The sequence below is a fragment of the Myotis nattereri genome (assembly GCF_964212035.1).
Source record: "Myotis nattereri genome assembly, chromosome: 11".
Lineage (NCBI taxonomy): Eukaryota > Metazoa > Chordata > Mammalia > Chiroptera > Vespertilionidae > Myotis > Myotis nattereri.
In genome coordinates, this window is record NC_138086.1 from 49072000 (window position 1) to 49089475 (window position 17476).

Here is a 17476-nt window from a genome sequence, read left to right on the forward strand (position 1 = left end):
GAGCCGGACTATAGTTTTAAAAAAAAAAAACTATGAACAAATTCCTATGCACACTGGACATATCTTATTTTGAAGTAAAAAAACAAAACGGGAACAAATACAATATTTGTATTTGCATGTGGCCCGCTGGCCATAGTTTGAGGACCCCTGCTCTAGTCCTTCCCTACCAACTACCTATCTTTTTGCTACTGTCAGGGCTGTGAGAGGTTTGGGGGACTGAAGTGGGTAGAAGGTACCAGGGGGCCAGGGAGGAATAGGGGGCTAGGCCGGGGAAGGAATTTAACCCAACATAATACATCGAATAGGAAGGAACAGGAATCAGAACAAGATTGCAGGTTGTGATGTAGATACTAAGGCCTATGTATTGAGTTTGCACAGCTCTAAGCCAAACCCTCAGCCTGCCATTTGTTAGTTGGGTGACTATTGACAAGTTACTAAAGTCAGAGCCTAAGCTTCTTTATCTGTAAAAATGGTTAACACCTACATCCCAGTGTGGATGCAAGGATTCAATTATGTTTATAAATTCCAAATACTCAGTATACAATCAAACATGGTGCTTTATTCATATTGGGTGAACATGCTGAAATTATAGTGGTTCTTTCTAGACTTGTTGATTGAGATGTAGATTTGACTCATTACAGGTTGACCTACTTGCTCATCTTTGAATGCAGATATCTTGACATTCCTTTTCACTGTTGAACCTATTTCCTGAGCCATTACAGCCACTGAACCAAAAGCGGGCACAAGAGTTGACCTGTTGGTCATAATACCATCGAACCACATATTCAGCACAGTTTCCAGGCTTTAGGTCTTCTAAACACCTAGGGTCTAGGTTGAAAAAAAGGGCAATGTGTTATTATAGGCTTTTCTTTCACTGAAAAGATGAAAAAGAAAAGCTTCATAAACTTGATTCTCCGTGCACATTAACACCAACTCAGAAAATATTGTTCTAAGTTAAAGAAGGGTTCCCGATACCCAAAACATTTCCTCCACCACCCAAAACTCCACCATTAGATATTCATTCATTTGAAAACATACATTTTTTAAATCTGCATGAAACCCCATTAAAAATTGATATTTCCCTGAAAGCACAATATTCTTGTGAGGATTAGTTGACACGAGAAAAATAGGACTTCCTAATTTACTTTGGAATTGATTTAAAATCAAATTAATATTTGGAATGAAGATGATTTTGGCTTCCTATACTCATTCCCTTCCAGTTTGTTCATAGAAAGTACCACTGAAATCTGTGTCATTGTGCTACTAAAAAGAAAAAAAATCCCTTTAAGTTACAAAAAAAATAAATAAAGCAGAGGGCTCTCTTTATGCCACAATTTTCTTTTATAAAGAGAAGCACTTGTAGCATAACAAAAACGTGACCTTTTATGTCAGTTTATAAATAAATTTCAGAAATATGTCCACTGTCAAAAAGGAAAGCTACAACCATAAATCCTTTGTTAAATCCCTTTTTATGTCATGGTATGCCTTAGTGCCATGATTCTTATTTCCTAACCAAGGATGTGATTCCAAGGCCAAAAAGACCAAAGCAGAATTTGCTGTCTGTTTTCATGTTCTGTGAAATGGTTTATATGTCATAAACTTCATTTATCAATATCAAAGCCAGCTCTCTCCCCATCTCCCATAATCATTTCCCTAGAGTTGGAGTATGTCTCAAGTCATTTACTTTCTAAAACAAAATGAACGCTCTGAACGCACTGAAAGGAACAGTGAATTTTTACCACTTTTACTCTTAAAAACAATAAATAATATTGTGTCACTTCTTTTCAAGGCAATTTTTGCTTCTTTTAAGCAGGGATATTGTCTCTCTGACATGTTCTTCACAAACTGTGTATCTAATGATTAATTCTATAGATATTAATTCTGTAGAAAATACGTTGATGAATTTAGATTCTAGCTTTTTTTCTTTCTTCTACAAACTAAGGTTCAAAACTCAAATGTCTATATGTGTGGGCTATGTGTAAGATAATAGGGAATGGTAGGGATTGTGGCAAATACAAGAGTACAACCCTCTGTAAAAGTATTCAAATTAAAAATAATAACAGCCCTGGTCTGTGTGCTCAATGGTTAGAGCACTGGCCTGTACACCAAAGGGTCGCACGCAGGTTTGATTCCTGGTCAAGGACACATACCTGGGTTGCAGGTTCAATCCCCAGCCCTGATCAGAGTGTATGCAAGAGGAGGCAACCAAGCCATGTGTCGCTCACATTGATGTTTCTTTCTCCCTTTCTCCCCCCGCCTCCCCCCCACGACCCCTCCCTCCCTTCCACTCTCTAAAAATCAATGGGAAAAATATCCTTGGGTGAGCATTAACAAAAACAAAATGAAATAAATAAGAAATAGTAATAACAAACACTAAAGAGCTTTCAATATTCTTTTACAAATCTGTCCTACAGCCAGCCAGTTTTCTAATTCTATATATATAAAATGAAATTATCTTCTGTTCCCCCTGTCTGCAATCAAAATACACTCTCGCTAAATGAGATTTTAGAGACCATCTTCTCTGTGCCTTCTTCACACTGTAGACGCAGCAGCTGATGGGCAGGTATCTCTTACCTTTGTGCACCAGCTTTCCCCGCTGTAAGTTCAAACTGGGGCTTGGAGTTGTAGTTTCCAGACCCATGGTCCTATCCTCAGAGGGGTTGCGCAATGGCCCCTGGATGGTGGCAGCCTCAGGTGAAGGTGTGGTGGCCAGGCTGTCAGCCCAGGTAGGCTCTGGAGGCTCATTCTCTTTGTCCTGGGCTCCAAGGATACTGACCTACACAAAGAGTTCACATTTTTGTTTCTAGTGATATCAAGTCAAAAAGTGAGTTTGCTTTTGGGAATATTTAAGGGAAAATTCAGCATGCTGCTTCTCCCCAACTCTCCAATATTAATTCTTTCAATAAAGCTCAGGAGATGAGCCCCTCTTCTATGTTATGCATCCCTGAATACTTACATTATGGATTTTTCTTACCACCTTGTGTGGGTTTATGTGTATATACTAGTACACACACACACACACACACACAATGGGGGAAACACTAATAAATCCTCTTATTGGTATATACATATATTTAAAATGGTTCAAGTACTACCAGGTAAATCAAAGCAGATATTTCCATTGGGATTCATCTAGTCATCGGTCCTATGAAATAGGCACTCAAGTCAAACACAGTTGTGGATTTTCACTAGCCCCAAACTCTTGTACAACTCTTGGTACAAGTGGAGGTAAAACTGGTTCACTAGGTATTCATATTTCTTTCAGATTGATCTTGTGTGTACATATGACAATTTGAATGAGAACTTTTGTTATAATCATAGAGCTAGAGAATTTTAAGGCTAGAGGAACATTTTCTCAGTACCTCATTGTCTAGAGGGGAATCTAAAGCTCCAAATGAGTAAGGAACTGCCCCAAAATTATTGGTAAGCTAGTGGCAAAATCTGAGACATACCTGTTTCAGGGAAGAAATACTGTTAGGTTTTTGTTTGTTTGCACATATTTCATTTTTAGCGCGCGCGCGCGCGCGCATGCGCGCGCACACACACACACACACACACACACACACACACGGAAAAAAGAGAAAATTGCCTGAGGAGCAGTTTATCAAACATAAAAATGCCACTGGACATGAGGCTACACTTCAGATACACTATCTGTCAGGTGAGAATATTCCTTTGAAGAAGTGCATGTGGCAGCATGGTTTTCTTAAAGGAATTAACTGAGCCTTTAAATCATTACCGTATTCAAGCCTTAAGGCTCCCTAAGTTATTCTTTACCCCTTACACTTTCAGGAGTGTGTGTTTTCTTTTTCAATCACATCCCATTTGGGACTTATGACCACCAGAACATTACATCTCATGTTCTTAGAACCAGTGAAATTACTTTATTTTTCATAAATGAGGATACTTAGATTTTTTTGGCTCTGTGAGATTCAGATTATTTCAACAAAAACATACTTGTTATGGTTTGCCATTTTATAATATTCTTCCTTATTACAAAAGCAAACATGTTCATGAAAGGGATTTTAGAAAATCTGAACAAACAACAAGAAGGAAAGAGAAATCACAAGTGAGTGATTCCGCCTCCCAGAAATAATCGTTGCTGATATACAGGTGTATTTCCCTCCAGTCTTTTTCCTATGTGCATATATATTTTTTAAACAAAAAAATACTGTGTGTTTGGTTTTCTATGTTTTTTAAATTTTAATATATCCTGGTTCCATATGTTTTACTATGACTATATACCATTTTAAATACAAAATATATGTAATTATAATGACCTTTTAAAAACATTTAATTTGTTCTTTTTCTATTCAAAAGCACATGGCTGATTGCTGGTTTAAGAACACTCATATTGGAGCTTCTGAGACAAAGTCCTCTTCAAAAACGTTTTACCAATTTGCCTTCTCACTACTGATTGTCTTTTGTTAAGCTACCACCATTTATTAGATGTTATGGTTGAAAAAAGAGACAATTACCAATTTATAGGTAAAAATTTGTTCAGCTGATACATGGCACTGCCACAATCTGTCTCCTCCACACTTTGATGATTTCATAAGCTTGTCTTCCACTATTCCCAGCACATCTTGCTGTGACCTTTCTTTCATCCCTTCCTCTTCTTCATTCTGCATCAGCATCAAAGTGAACCCTCCCACCGTGGACCCCACCTGCAGAACCTTTCCCAACAACCCAGTCAGTACTAACAGTCCTCTTCCAGATGGTGCACAGTACCTCCTAATGTTCCATACTTGGCCCTCATCATACGGATGTTAACCTTTAATCCTATACTGTCGCATCATTTCCTGTTTCACATGTGTAAATATCACTTTCCTGCTAAGAGAAATTAAGCCATGCCATGTTTATCTTTCCCTTTTCCTCCCTTCCTTTTCTTCTTTTATTTTCTTAAAAGTTTTCATAGCATAGATGAGCAAATGGTGACTGCTGGATAAATTCAGAATGGGAGAGGGAGAGGGAAAGAAAAGGGGGGGATATTTGGATTAATTATTTAATTCTTCTAGGCTTTAATATCATCATTTGAAAATCAGAAAAGCTTAGACCCTAACAGACCCTAACAGAACTTCCAGTTTTAAAAGTGGAATTTAAATAGCCCCAAACTTTACTGTTAAAATACACACCAAATTCGTGGTAGTGGTTCCCCTGGAGGAGAAAGAGACTCAAAGAAAACAAGCGAGAACTTTAACTTTATTTGCAGCAAGAATGAGTGATTAAATGGAAGCAATGGTTACATATTGGTGGTGGGAACTCAGATGTTTGTTATATATATTCTCTGTTCTTTTTATAAACCTAAAAACAAAAACCTGCTTACCAGCTCCACACATTTCTACTCCCACCACACTGGCTTGCCTTGGAGGAGACAAATGGTGTCAGCAAAGTAAGAAGACAGGAGGAGCGTAGCGGGGCATGAAGGGCCAACACCTGGAGTCCAGGGCTGCTCCGTGCAGCTGCACAAGCAGATGTGTTATGGTCAGTCCCTTTCAGGGTTAGGGCAGATCTTTAAGGGGAGGAAAACAGATTTGGAGCAGCATCCTAGGAATATGAATGTAGGCCCTAAAGCAGGATTACTGACAATTCCAAAAGGCCATCTGGTCTCTGATTTCCAAACATTTCTCTCATAATTCATTACCCAGAATTTTGCATTTATCACAGACAAGCTCTTCGACTCTGAGCTCATGTCTTCTCTGGACGAATGCAGATGATCATCTGCATAAGCCCATGTGTTCAGGCTTAGCTTTTCCCAGCAGTGCAGGTCCCACGTTCCTCCCGGGTGGCTGTGGGGATTCTGTCTGCACTTGCCAGCTGCTCAGCTGCCAGAGCCTTCAAGGTGCCTGGCTTCTCTGGCTTCTGACCTTGATTGACTCTTCCCAGGTGATAACTTTTTTTTGGACAGGACTCTCAGCTCTCACGTAGTAATTAAATTGAATGCTTTTTATTTGCATTTAAGGTCGTGGAGGACTGTCAAGAATACCTTTAGTTTGGGCTGCATCTCCCCCATCATCGGCAGCTTCCCTAGAGGGTAAACCGAAGGATTTCATTCTGTTGAAAGCCTCACATGCATTAATATAATGCCCGGTAAGTGTTTCTGGCATTGGCCAATAGATGATTTTTACTATTCTAATAATATAATTTTACTAAAGGAAGAATATTCTGGAAACAATTGCTTATTTTATAAATGAGGAAACAGAACCCTTAAGAAATAGGTGATTCACCCAGTGTCAGGTGGATACCAGATTTTATTTTTAATTTCTTGGTCACTGTGCGATACACTATCAATTTTAAGTATTTAAAAAGAAGACCACAACACACTAACTAGATGCACCCCAATCTCTGAAATATTAAAATAGAAAAAATATAAATTTTTGAGCCAAGAAAATAAGTATTAAGCTTCAGCACTGAGAATACCACATTTCCCAATTTTCAGGTGTGGGATATTTCTCCTAGGTTAGTTTGTAATATTTTTTTCCTCTCCTCCACGGGATAGGAGCATCTTATAAATTCTAAGGGTAATAAGTCTATTATTAGCAATATAGGATGCTTACACAACTTCATGTAGTAATGCTAAAAATTAGTCATTAAGCAGGATTTTATCCAAAAAGAATTGAAGTTTTTTTTTTACCACCACAATGAGTGTTAATTGAATTTTATAAAAATATATCTGTATATATGCCTAGTCAAGGCCACTTATAAATAAGTAAGTCTAATTTCAGGAAATCAATTTTCCTGTCAATGGAGACAGGAAAACTCCAGTCCCAAGTTTTGAAAGTTTGGAAAGTCTATTTTTTTTAATGGGCTACTTCATCTAGTAGTGAGTATAATATGATTGAGCAACCTACAACATTAGGAGAAAAATATAGATGTACTGAACTATTATGTTATTTTTCCTAATCTGTTAAAATGTATGCCATGTTATTAGACATTTTAAAGAAAATTCAACACAAATAGAATTATATAAGAGAAAAATAATTCAATTATGTTATTTTTATAAGACTAAAAAAATAAATAAAATTATACTGTCAACAAGTAATGGATACACTGAAGAAGATATAGAACAGCAAGATGGGATCAGTGTTTTGAGGCCATATTATTAATAGAGACAAGAAGTGGTGAGACAGTTTCTTGTCAGGTACCTGCCTGGTTGGTGGGACCATAGCCCTGGGAAGGAAATGAGGAGCAGCACGGCGAACATGGTCTAAGGTGTGCAGAGACTAAAAATGTTCACCTGGGGCCCAGGAGAAGAGTCTGCACTGAGAGTTGTTGATTTTGGAACTGAGAAAGAGAATGTGGAACACGAAGAGAGGCAGGCTGAGGAGAGACCTCAGAAGAATTGAGGGTTAAGTATTTAAGAGGTAAAGAAAGAGAGAAACCCAGAAAGCAATTAAGAGAGAGTGCTCAGAAGGGTGAGAGGAGAACAAGGAGAGAGAGATCCCTCTCTCTCTCAAAGAAATGAGTGGCATGGTGTTATATGTGAAAGAGGAAAGAAGTTAGAAGATGGCAATAGGATTTGACAATTAGGAGATTGGTGGTGGCTTTTCAGCAGTTTCAGTGCCGTGTGGGAGGAAGTAGCATTGGCCAGTATATGCTTCTTATTGTTCTAATAATATACGTTTACAAAAGAAGTTGAACGTGAGAGCCAGAGTGAGAGGGAAGGAGGATGTGTGTGTGTGTGTGTGTGTGTGTGAGAGAGAGAGAGAGAGAGAGAGAGAGAGAGAGAGAGAGAGAGAGAGAGAAGAGACAGGCCTATAGAATAATCCTGTCAAATAAAAGAGAAACATGGTAATTGGCGTACGACCGCTACCCTTCCCATTGGCTAATCAGCGAGATATGCAAATTAACTGCCAGCCAAGATGGCGGCCGGCAGCCAGGCAGCTTGAAACTAACATGAGGCTTGCTTTCTTCAGTGATGGAGGACTCCAACATTTCCTACCTGCCTTGCCGGCCTCTGAGCTTGCAGTTTAAGAAACATTGTAACAAATATAGAAGCTAAACAAAACCCCAGAAACCTGCTTTCAGCGAGCCCGGGATCTCAGAGCTGGAGTTATACATTGTTTTGATTATAGAACCAAAACAAACCAGATACCTTCTTTCAGCAGCAGAGGCCTCAGAGCTGGAGCCAGAGCTAAAGCTGGCCCAGAATAAAAAGAAAAAAAGGAGCAGTTGGGAGCTTCAGTCGGCCTGAAAACAGCCCTCAGCCCCTCACCAGACTGGCCAGGCACCCCAGTGGGGACCCCCACCCTGATCCAGGACACCCTTCAGGGCAAACCAGCCAGCACCACCCATGCACCAGGCCTCTATCCTATATAGTAAAAGGGTAATATGCCTCCCAGAACCGGGATCAGCGGAGCCGCGAGGCCTCCCAGCACCGGGATCAGCAGAGCCGAGAGGCCTCCCGGCACCAGGATCAGCGTGACAGGGGGCAGTGCCCAACCCCCCTGATCGCCCTGCGGCTCTGTGTGTGACAGGGGGCGGGGCCACAACCTCCCTATCCGCCCTGCTCTGTTCGTGACAGGGGAAGGCGCCCAAACCCCCTGATCGCCCTGCGGCTCTGTGTGTGACAGAGTGCGGCGCCTCAACCCCCTGATCGGCCCTGCTCTGTGTGTGGCAGGGTGCGGTGCCCCAACCCCAACCCCACCCCCACGGGCCCTGCTCTGTGTGTGATGGGGTAGAGTCATAACCTCCCCATCGGCCCTGCCCTGAGTGTGAGAGTGGCGGCACCCCAACCCCCTAATCGGCCCTGCTCTGTGGGTGATAGAGGGTGGTGCCCCAACCCCCTAAACCGCCCTGCCCTGAGTGTGACAGGGGGTGGTGTCCCAACTCCCCTATTGGCCCTACTCTGTAAGTGATGGGGGGAGCTCCTCAACCCCCTGATGGGCCCTGCCCTGTGCGTGACAGGGGGGAGCTCCCAAACCCCCTGATCGGCCCTGCTCTGTTTGTGACAGGGGGTGGCACCGCAACCTCCCCATCGACCCTGCCTTGAGTGTGACAGGGGGCGGTGCCCACCTCCCCCATCGGCCCTACCCTGAGCGTGACTGAGGGTGGCATCGAAACCTCCCAATCTGCCCTGCTCTGTGCATGACAGGGGAAGGCGCCCCAACTCCCCAATCGGCCCTGCTCTGAGCCTGACCAGGGGCTGCACCTAGGGATTGGGCCTGCCCTCTGCCACCCGGGAGCAGGCCTAAACCAGCAGGTCGTTATCTCCCGAGGGGTCCCAGACTGTGAGAGGGCACAGGCAGGGCTGAGGGACCCCCCCGCCCCCCAAGTGCACAAATTTTTGTGCACCGGGCCTCTAGTTTTATTATAAAAAGAGATAGGATAGTAGAAAGAGGGACATGTGAACTATGAGAGGGTTAGGGAATTTACTTTAGGGCAGAAGTGAGAATATTGGCAGGAATGAGCACCACAGTGAAGCAAAGCCCTGTCTTGAAAGAGAAGGGAATGGGCTTCAGAGCACAGATAGGGAGTAAAAGCTGTGCCATCAGAGTTGAGGACAGAGCCTGGGGTCAGGTTTTAGGATTAAAGACCACATCTAATTCCAATATCAAGTCAGAATATTCCCAGGGCTCCAGTTTTTTTCTTTTTTTTTTTAATTGATGTCAGAGAGGAAGGGAGAGAGAGAGAAATATCAATGATGAGAGAGAATCATTGATAGCTGCTTTCTGCATGCCCCCCACCAGTAATCGAGCCCAAAACCCAGGCATGTGCCCTTGACTGGAATTGAACCTAGGACCCTTCAGTCCACAGGCTGACACACTATCCACTGAGACAAACCAGCTAGGACTCCAGCTCTTGAAAAAACTGCGAGTAGAGCCTAACTATCAGAGTGACCTTTAGACAGATCTCAAAGTGGAGTACAGATGAGGGAGAGTAGTGGGGAAAGGCAAGTAAGAGATAGGAGAAACATCAGGAGTGAAAACTGCGATGGAGGTCTCTGAGCAGCTTGTGTGATCATGACAGGAAGGGAGAAAAAGGGGTGTCGATCAGGGATAGGGTCTCACTAAAAGCAAGGAAGGACAAAGAGAGGGTGGGACAGCCAGCAAAGTCAGCCTGCTGTGTTAGTTTTCTATAATTTACATTGATGCAGAATATACATTTCCTCCATGAAGATTCAGAGCCTGCACTCTAGACTTAATATATATATCTCAGGACAATATCAGAGGGAAAGTGGAGAATCACAGTTCGCCCACTCCACCTGGTGCAGGAGTTCCCCAGAGAGTCTCTTCCTATACTAGCTGGTCATTTCATCACTGATTTGCTGTGGAATCACTCTGCATAGGAATCCCACAGTCTTGCCTTGGTGTTTCTGCAAAGAGCCTGGGTGAAAGTGGGCTATCTAAGAAACCCAAGTTCATTGTGAGATCCCATTATCTCAGTCACAGGCACCCTAGAGAGACCTAAATGATGCTGAGTTTTCTTCTGTGCAGCTCTAGGTGTTTTAAATCCAAACTATTTTGGATGTACTCTTCGTATGCCATTCCCTTCTCAGCTACTAGAATGATTCTACTGTCACAATCCATTAATATTACTTGTCTCTCGGGCCATCAGACTTCCTGAGTCATGATATGAGGCATAGGGTCTTGCTGTGCTTCATTCTGTGTTATAACTGCCTTGGATTTCCCTCAGGCACCTCTACCTTACCTGGTGCAAACTAAGTTCATTATTTGCCTGCAAAAAACCCCATCCTAGATCCTATATTCTCCATCTCCGGGGATGGTATTTCATTTCACCCCATCTCCGAGCTAGAAATCCAACTGTCATCCCCAAATCACTCTCTCTGCCTAACCTCCAATCCACACAGTCACTAAATCCTGTTCATTCTACCCCAGAAATGGCTATTCAATCCATGCCTCCTTTCATTCCCACTGCTCTCATTATCTCTCACCTAGACTCATATCTCAGCCTCCGTCTCTCCTGCCTCTTCCTATTTATCTTTCACACTGCAATCAGGGTTATTCCTCCTGTGAACCAAATGTGATCTTATGACACTTGCTTTCAAAACTTCTCTGCTTTCTCCTGGCTGCCTGGCCTATGGATTCGGTTTAAACTCCTTAGCTTAACAGATAAAGCCATTTATAATTGGTCCTCAATGTTTTTATCCAGATTTAACTCTCACCATTCTGCCACACACACTTTAGGCTTCAGTTAGACTTAACTTGTACTAATTTATTGAAGTACCCTGGCCTTTGGTATCCCCCTTTGCCTACATGTTCTCTCTTCTGGAGGTAGCCTTCTACTGTGAAAAACTCCTGCTTATTCTTAAAACTCAGCTCTCTGCCACCTCCTCTATAAGGCCCTCCATTACTTTGCCCTGAATTTAATTGTACCATCTCCTGTGGTTCATCCATAGCTCTGCTAAAGTTCTTAATACCTCCTATATGTAATCCACTCACTGATAGAGCCCGGACTTCTCTTAGGCAAGAACTGTATTTTCATTTATTTTCTTAATTTGAGAGAGAGAGAGAGAGAGAGAGAGAGAGAGAGAGAGAGAGAGAGAGAGAGATTATTTGCTTCCCGCATGCATCCTGACCTGGGATCAAACCCACAACCTGGATATGTGCCCTGATCAGGAATCGAACCCACCACCTTTTGGTGTATGGTACGACACTCTAACCAATAGAGTCACACCTGACAGCCAGGAACTGTGTCTTAAGAATCACCACCAGCTACAGCAGTAGGTGATCAATACATGCTACTGGAATTCATTAATCACAAGGCAAGCTCAGTTTAAGCACCACTTGCTGGATAAAACCTGAGCAGGCTCTTTTTAGGAAGGTTTTAGAAAGGGATATGGATTGACTAGGGGAGGGACAAAGTCATAGACTGTGTACATTAATGTCTGTAATTTACTTTGCAATGCTCAGTAAAGACCAGGGTCAGCAACCCCTGGGGCCAAATCAGAGTCTTCATCTGCTTTGGAAATAAGCTTTATCCAAACACAGCCATATTTATTCATTAAGTACTAGCTATGGTGCTTTTGCACTTCAAAGACAGAGTTGAGTAATTGCAACAGAGATCAAATGGCCTGAAAAGCCAAAAAGATTTACTATATTGCCTTTTACAGAAAGAGTTTGCTGACCACTGATATAAACCAGGTGGTAAGAATGTATGTGTTCATTTCAGGCAACAATCCCAGGGCAGTCTGTTGCCGTAACTGAAATTACCCATCTCAGACATGGTTAGTATTTAATCAAATAGAAACATACTAGAACCTTTCTGCCCCTTTTTTGAACAGAGTATAAAAATCTAGGGAGTCCTAGATTCTGTCCCCATAGGAATGGCTTCCTAGGCCTGATTCCTAAATGGTCCTCAGACCACCTACTGATCTACACAGGCCTTTCTCAAGGCCTTTATCCAACTAGACAGCTGAATCCTGATGCTAGAATATTGTTGCACTTGCTCATAATGAATCTCCATGTCCACGAAGCCTTCATAAAAGGGCAGGATAGGGACTCCATGGAGCTTACGGAACAGGGTCAGGGCAGCCACGTGCCTGCTTGCTAGAGGATGTCCATTTGTGTAAAAATGAGTCAGGGTCTGCTTTGTTGTGACTTGGTGGGGAAGAGACTACAACACCCACTGGCCAGTAATTATGGGAGGCTCTCCAGTTTTGACCTAAAAGAACCTAATAATTGCTTATAACCTGATTGGCTGAGGTTAGTGCCCAGAAGATAGTTATGACAGTCACATTTGTCTCAATACATCTGGGAGGTGGTTCTTTCTGTTGCTATGAAACAGAACATCTACCTTTCACCATATGCCTGCATAGCCTCCCTCCCAGTCCCTGCTCTGATCATAAGAAATGAGCTAAGAATGTGACCTGGATTGGGGCATAGTGGCAGGTTGACTATTATACACTTTGAAGAAACCTGAGAGGGTGCAAAATGGGCAGTGGATACACAGACAGACAAGAAAGAGTTTTGACCTGGTATGAAAGGATCTGCAAAGCATGGCAAATGGGTGATTCAAATCGTATAGTATTCATCTGTTCTAGTGCCTATTATGGCTTTGGTGGTGGCAGGGGTCTAATATAAAAATATTATTTGCAACATTTAATAAATAATTATAAAATACTAGAGGCCCGGTACACAAAATTTGTGCACTGGAAGGGGGTCCCTCAGCCCAGCCTGCACCCTCTCGCAATCCAGGAGCCCTTGCGGGATGTCCGACTGATGGCTTAGGGGAACAGGCCTAAGCTGTCAGTTGGACATCCTTAGCGCTGCCGTGGAGGCAGGAGAGGCTCCTGCCACTGCCACTGCCACTGCCACTGCCACTGCCACTGAGCTTGCCAGCCGTGAGCCCGGCTTCTGGCTAAGCGGCACTCACCCTGTGGGAGAGCACTGACCACCAGGGAGCAGCTCCTGCATTGAGCATCTGCTCCCTGGTGGTCAGTGCGTATCATAGCGACCGGTCGTTCTGCTGTTAGGTAATTTGCATATTAGCCTTTTATTATATAGGATAGAGATATTTAGAAATCTCATATTCATGCTCACAAGCCCCAGAGCTATTTCAGAATTAGAAATCTGGAGACAAAGAGCTAATATTTAGGGCCAAGAACTGGAAAATACACACCCCTCAGTTGATTCACGGCAGTGAAAAGCAAGATGTTCTTTGATGTCAAACAGACAGAAAACACAATGTTAAGCTCGCAAATTAATAAGGACAGTTACTTACTGATTCAGACATTTCTTTCTGGGGCTCTGGAGTGGAAACACTGAGTTCTTGAAGTGGCGATGAACCCAAAACTTTAATGAGGTAGGAGTCAAAATCCAAACAATTTTTTTTGAACAGTCTTTGCTTCAGGGTGTCTTTTAAAAGAGAAGTAGAAAAGAGACATCTTAGGAGCAATGGAACATTACTCAAACCCTGTTTAAAGAGATCTACATTCTCCTTAAAATAAACAGACTTTCCCATCACATGAAGTCAGCTGCTAGGTGAACTAAGTTTTAAAACATTTTTACATCATCTATGAGAGGCCATCTAAAATAATTTAATTAAATGTAATAAAATATGAAGGAGGGCCAAATAAGCAAAAGGATGACTTAAATGCTTGCTTATCAAAAGCATCAATTAACTATGAACTACTCCATGGAAGGGGCAAGTCTCACCCTTCCTAAGTTTAATGGGTGGTTAAGAGTAGCATAAGGCAAGCCAGCCCTCAAATATATCCCTCTCTGGCTGGAACACATTAATAACCCTTGGGTTTAGATGATAAAGCTCCTCAATTATTAAAATAGAACTTGTCTCTGAAATGTGTAATACTGCTGGTCATTCTAAGATATGAACAGCCCAGTGAGATTGAATATATCAGACAAACCCATTAGTCATCCAACTGGGTGTCAAGGAATTGGGACCCCAGGTTAGAAAGGTCTGAAGAAAAGGGAAACTAGACTATGGGGAGGTGTAAGTAGGGCCAGCCGTGCTGGTCCCCAGAGTGGGTTGAGAGCAGGGTTTATGCTAGACAAGAAGGGTCTGTGCTAGCCCATGTCAGGCCTCACTTCCAGGGTGTGGAGAAGGAAGGATGGTGCCAAACTGAAGCCTGCAAACACATTAAGCATAAAATTTCCTTCCTTCACAATCTTGCCAGGAAGGGGTTCTGCCGGAATGAATGATCAGTTTCCAAAGAGTTGGAACATGTTTCATTGTAAAGCAATACTGATCATCCTTCAACCATAGGTGAGGCGGGGTCTTAAATTGCCTCATTCAGAGACCTCAGTTCATGTGAAAGGGTAAAGGAGCATAGGGAAACCTAGCTCATTAGCACTGATTGAATATTCAAAATGGTTCTCTGTAAGATAGTCCTGACATCAACTTTACTTATTATCCATTTTCATAAGAGCAGAGATTAAACTAGAATAACCCCTTGTGTCTCTCTTCTTTTTAGATTACCATAATTTTTTTTTCATTCATCATGCACTTCTTAATTAATTTTGATTCTAAGGTTATTGTCTGCCTTGCTGCTGGCTTGCTCCATCTCTTATTCAGGTTGGGTAACTTTTTGAACATTAATCTTAGCAATACCCCCAAGTTCTGTTCTTTCTTTTCATCCATGTCCTTCAACCATAGATACCCAAGTTAGTTCCAAGACCAACTAACGCAGCACTTGTCACTAATGAATAAGGACAAGGGATTATACTCTCGAAATGGGATGGTACTAAGTGTTTTAACCTTCTGGAGTGTGTATGTTACAACTTAACGTTTGCACGAGTCTCATTAGCCTCCCAATTTCCATGTTTGCTCAGGATAATCCAGTGACATGGTACTTGGAAGAACAGCGTAAAGTGCCTTTCCCCTGGAGCTGAGTCTTACCTTGTAGGGTAATGAAATCATCAAACTGATAAACATGATTACTATCATTAGCAATTAGAATCATTTCTTTGTAGAACATTTTGAAGTTGGGGTCATTTTTCTTCACCACCCCTATCACAAATATTTCCACATCGTTGTCCCTGGCATTCTTCACCACCTGTGTCAGATTCTTTTTATCTCGGGTATCTGTCTGCCCATCAGTGATGACCAAGGCCACTTTCTTTACACCTGGCCTTGCAGCTTCAAACATTTGGTTGGCTTCATCAAGAGCTGTGGCCGTATAGGTGCCTTCCCCAAGGTACTGCATGTTGTCCACAGCCAGCTTGAAGTCATTCTTGCTGGAGAACTCCATCAAAGGAGCCACCTTCTCCACCTTATGGCTGTAGTTGATGATGCCTATGTGGACTGTGGCAAGGTCCAGAGCCACCTGGTCAGTCAGAGTCTTCACAAAATTTTTGATGATCTGGAAGTTGTTGGGCCCCACACTTTCTGAGCTGTCAATCACAAACAACAGCTCTAGCGGAGTCTCTTTACATTTGGGCCCACAACCTAAAAAATGAATGTCGAGACAGAGACATTGTAGGAATGAAACTCTAAACATCGCTGATTCATAGCAGGTTGGTGAGGGTGGGGAGAAATGGGCACAGGTGAGCCTGAGACCTGGATTATTACTTTCCTTTCCTGTGACTGTGGACACAGCTGACAACTGGTTTCCCATCTGGTTTCTATACCTGACTCTTTTAAAAGAATAATTCATTAAAAAACACACACACACACATAAAACACTGTAGATGATAAAATAATAAGTACTGTGTTCCAGTTTCTCAGATTAAAAACTAAAATGTTTTTAAGAGTCAGCATCCTCTATGTCTGCCTTCCTGATTACATCCCCCCTCCTTAAGAGATTACACTCTCTTAAATTTGTCATTCCACCATTTGTATTTAATCTGAATCTGAAAGCTAATATTTCAGTCTTCAACCTCATCCTTACATGAAAACAGAGATTAGCTCATTGGCATAGCCAACGGGTAAAGTAATGTGATGAAAAATTTTAATCATGGGGGAAGGATTAGGGCTTTTAATTGTACACAAGAATTGTCCACTTTGGGTGGAGGACACACAGTGCAATATACAGCTCTTATAACATAGAAGCCTACATGTTAAACCTTTATGTTTATGTTGATCAGTGTCACCCCAATTTAATAAATATCCTATATAATAAAAGGCTAATATGCAAACTGACCGATGGGCAGAATGACCAGTCGCTATGATGTGCACTGACCACCAGGGGGCAGATGCTCAATGCAGGAGCTACCCACTAGTGGTCAGTGCACTGCCTCAGGGGGAGTGCCGCTCAGCCAGAAGCTGGGCTCATGGCTGGCAAGTGCAAAAGCAGTGGCAGGAGGAGAGGGCCTAAGCCATGAGTCGGACATCCCCTGCGGGCTCCTGGACTGCAAGAGAGTGCAGACAGGGCTGAGGGACCCTCCCTCCCTCCAGTGCACGAATCTCATGCACTGGGCCTCTAGTTAAAAAAATAAACACATTGATGTGGTTAATAAAAAAAAAGAAGAGCTACTCTAGTTTATGTTCCTAGTTGCCCACCATGTCCACTAAAGTGGCTCCCATCTTATCGATGAGGCCAGCCAGCCATTCATACCATACTATGAAACCTTTTGAGGGTAATGAGAATGCTAGTCAATAAACAACTTCTATTTAGGGTTTATCATTCAAGGCAGTTGCCAGAGTCCCCAGGCATTAAGAATTATCAGGGATCCATTGGTTTATTCATCCTCCTATTGCCCAACAATCTACCACAAAAAATCATGAGGAAAGTTGCTATTTTTACAGAGCTTCTAGAACTCAGAAATCATGTCTAAAATTTGGCCTGTCCCCACAACATGTAGAGTCCCAGGTTGGTTCTTAAAGTCCAGAAGATTTGGGGGTGACAAGCCAGTTCTGGGGATCTCTGTATGGAAGAACAGTGATATTCCTGCACCTGTCCTGTTTAAACACAGAAGGTTCGCTTGTCTGTATTATTCCATTAATCTATTGCCTTTGGGCTAACCGCTTTACTTCCTCTCTCTGGTAACTCTATTTTAAGTCTAATGTATTTGACCAAACATGTAGAGGTATTTAAAAATAGTTGTGAAGCAAGAGG

General features: G+C 42.4%; 1 protein-coding gene across 2 annotated transcripts in view; it reads right to left on the bottom strand.

Annotated features, from left to right (window-relative positions):
* Positions 1 to 541: 541 nt before the first annotated feature.
* COL28A1 (collagen type XXVIII alpha 1 chain) overlaps positions 542 to 17476 on the bottom strand; it is a gene marked incomplete at its 5' end in the record, with an annotated part of 138532 nt that continues 121597 nt past the window's right edge. The window contains 4 exons of one of the 2 annotated variants that reach the window (XM_081101761.1): positions 542 to 828; positions 2575 to 2776; positions 13684 to 13817; positions 15319 to 15867. In XM_081101761.1, coding sequence (XP_080957887.1) covers positions 656 to 828; positions 2575 to 2776; positions 13684 to 13817; positions 15319 to 15867 — 1058 coding nt within the window. In that variant the 3' untranslated portion in view covers positions 542 to 655. The remainder of the gene's footprint in view (positions 829 to 2574; positions 2777 to 13683; positions 13818 to 15318; positions 15868 to 17476) is intronic. The other variant, XM_081101762.1, reaches the window with a different exon arrangement.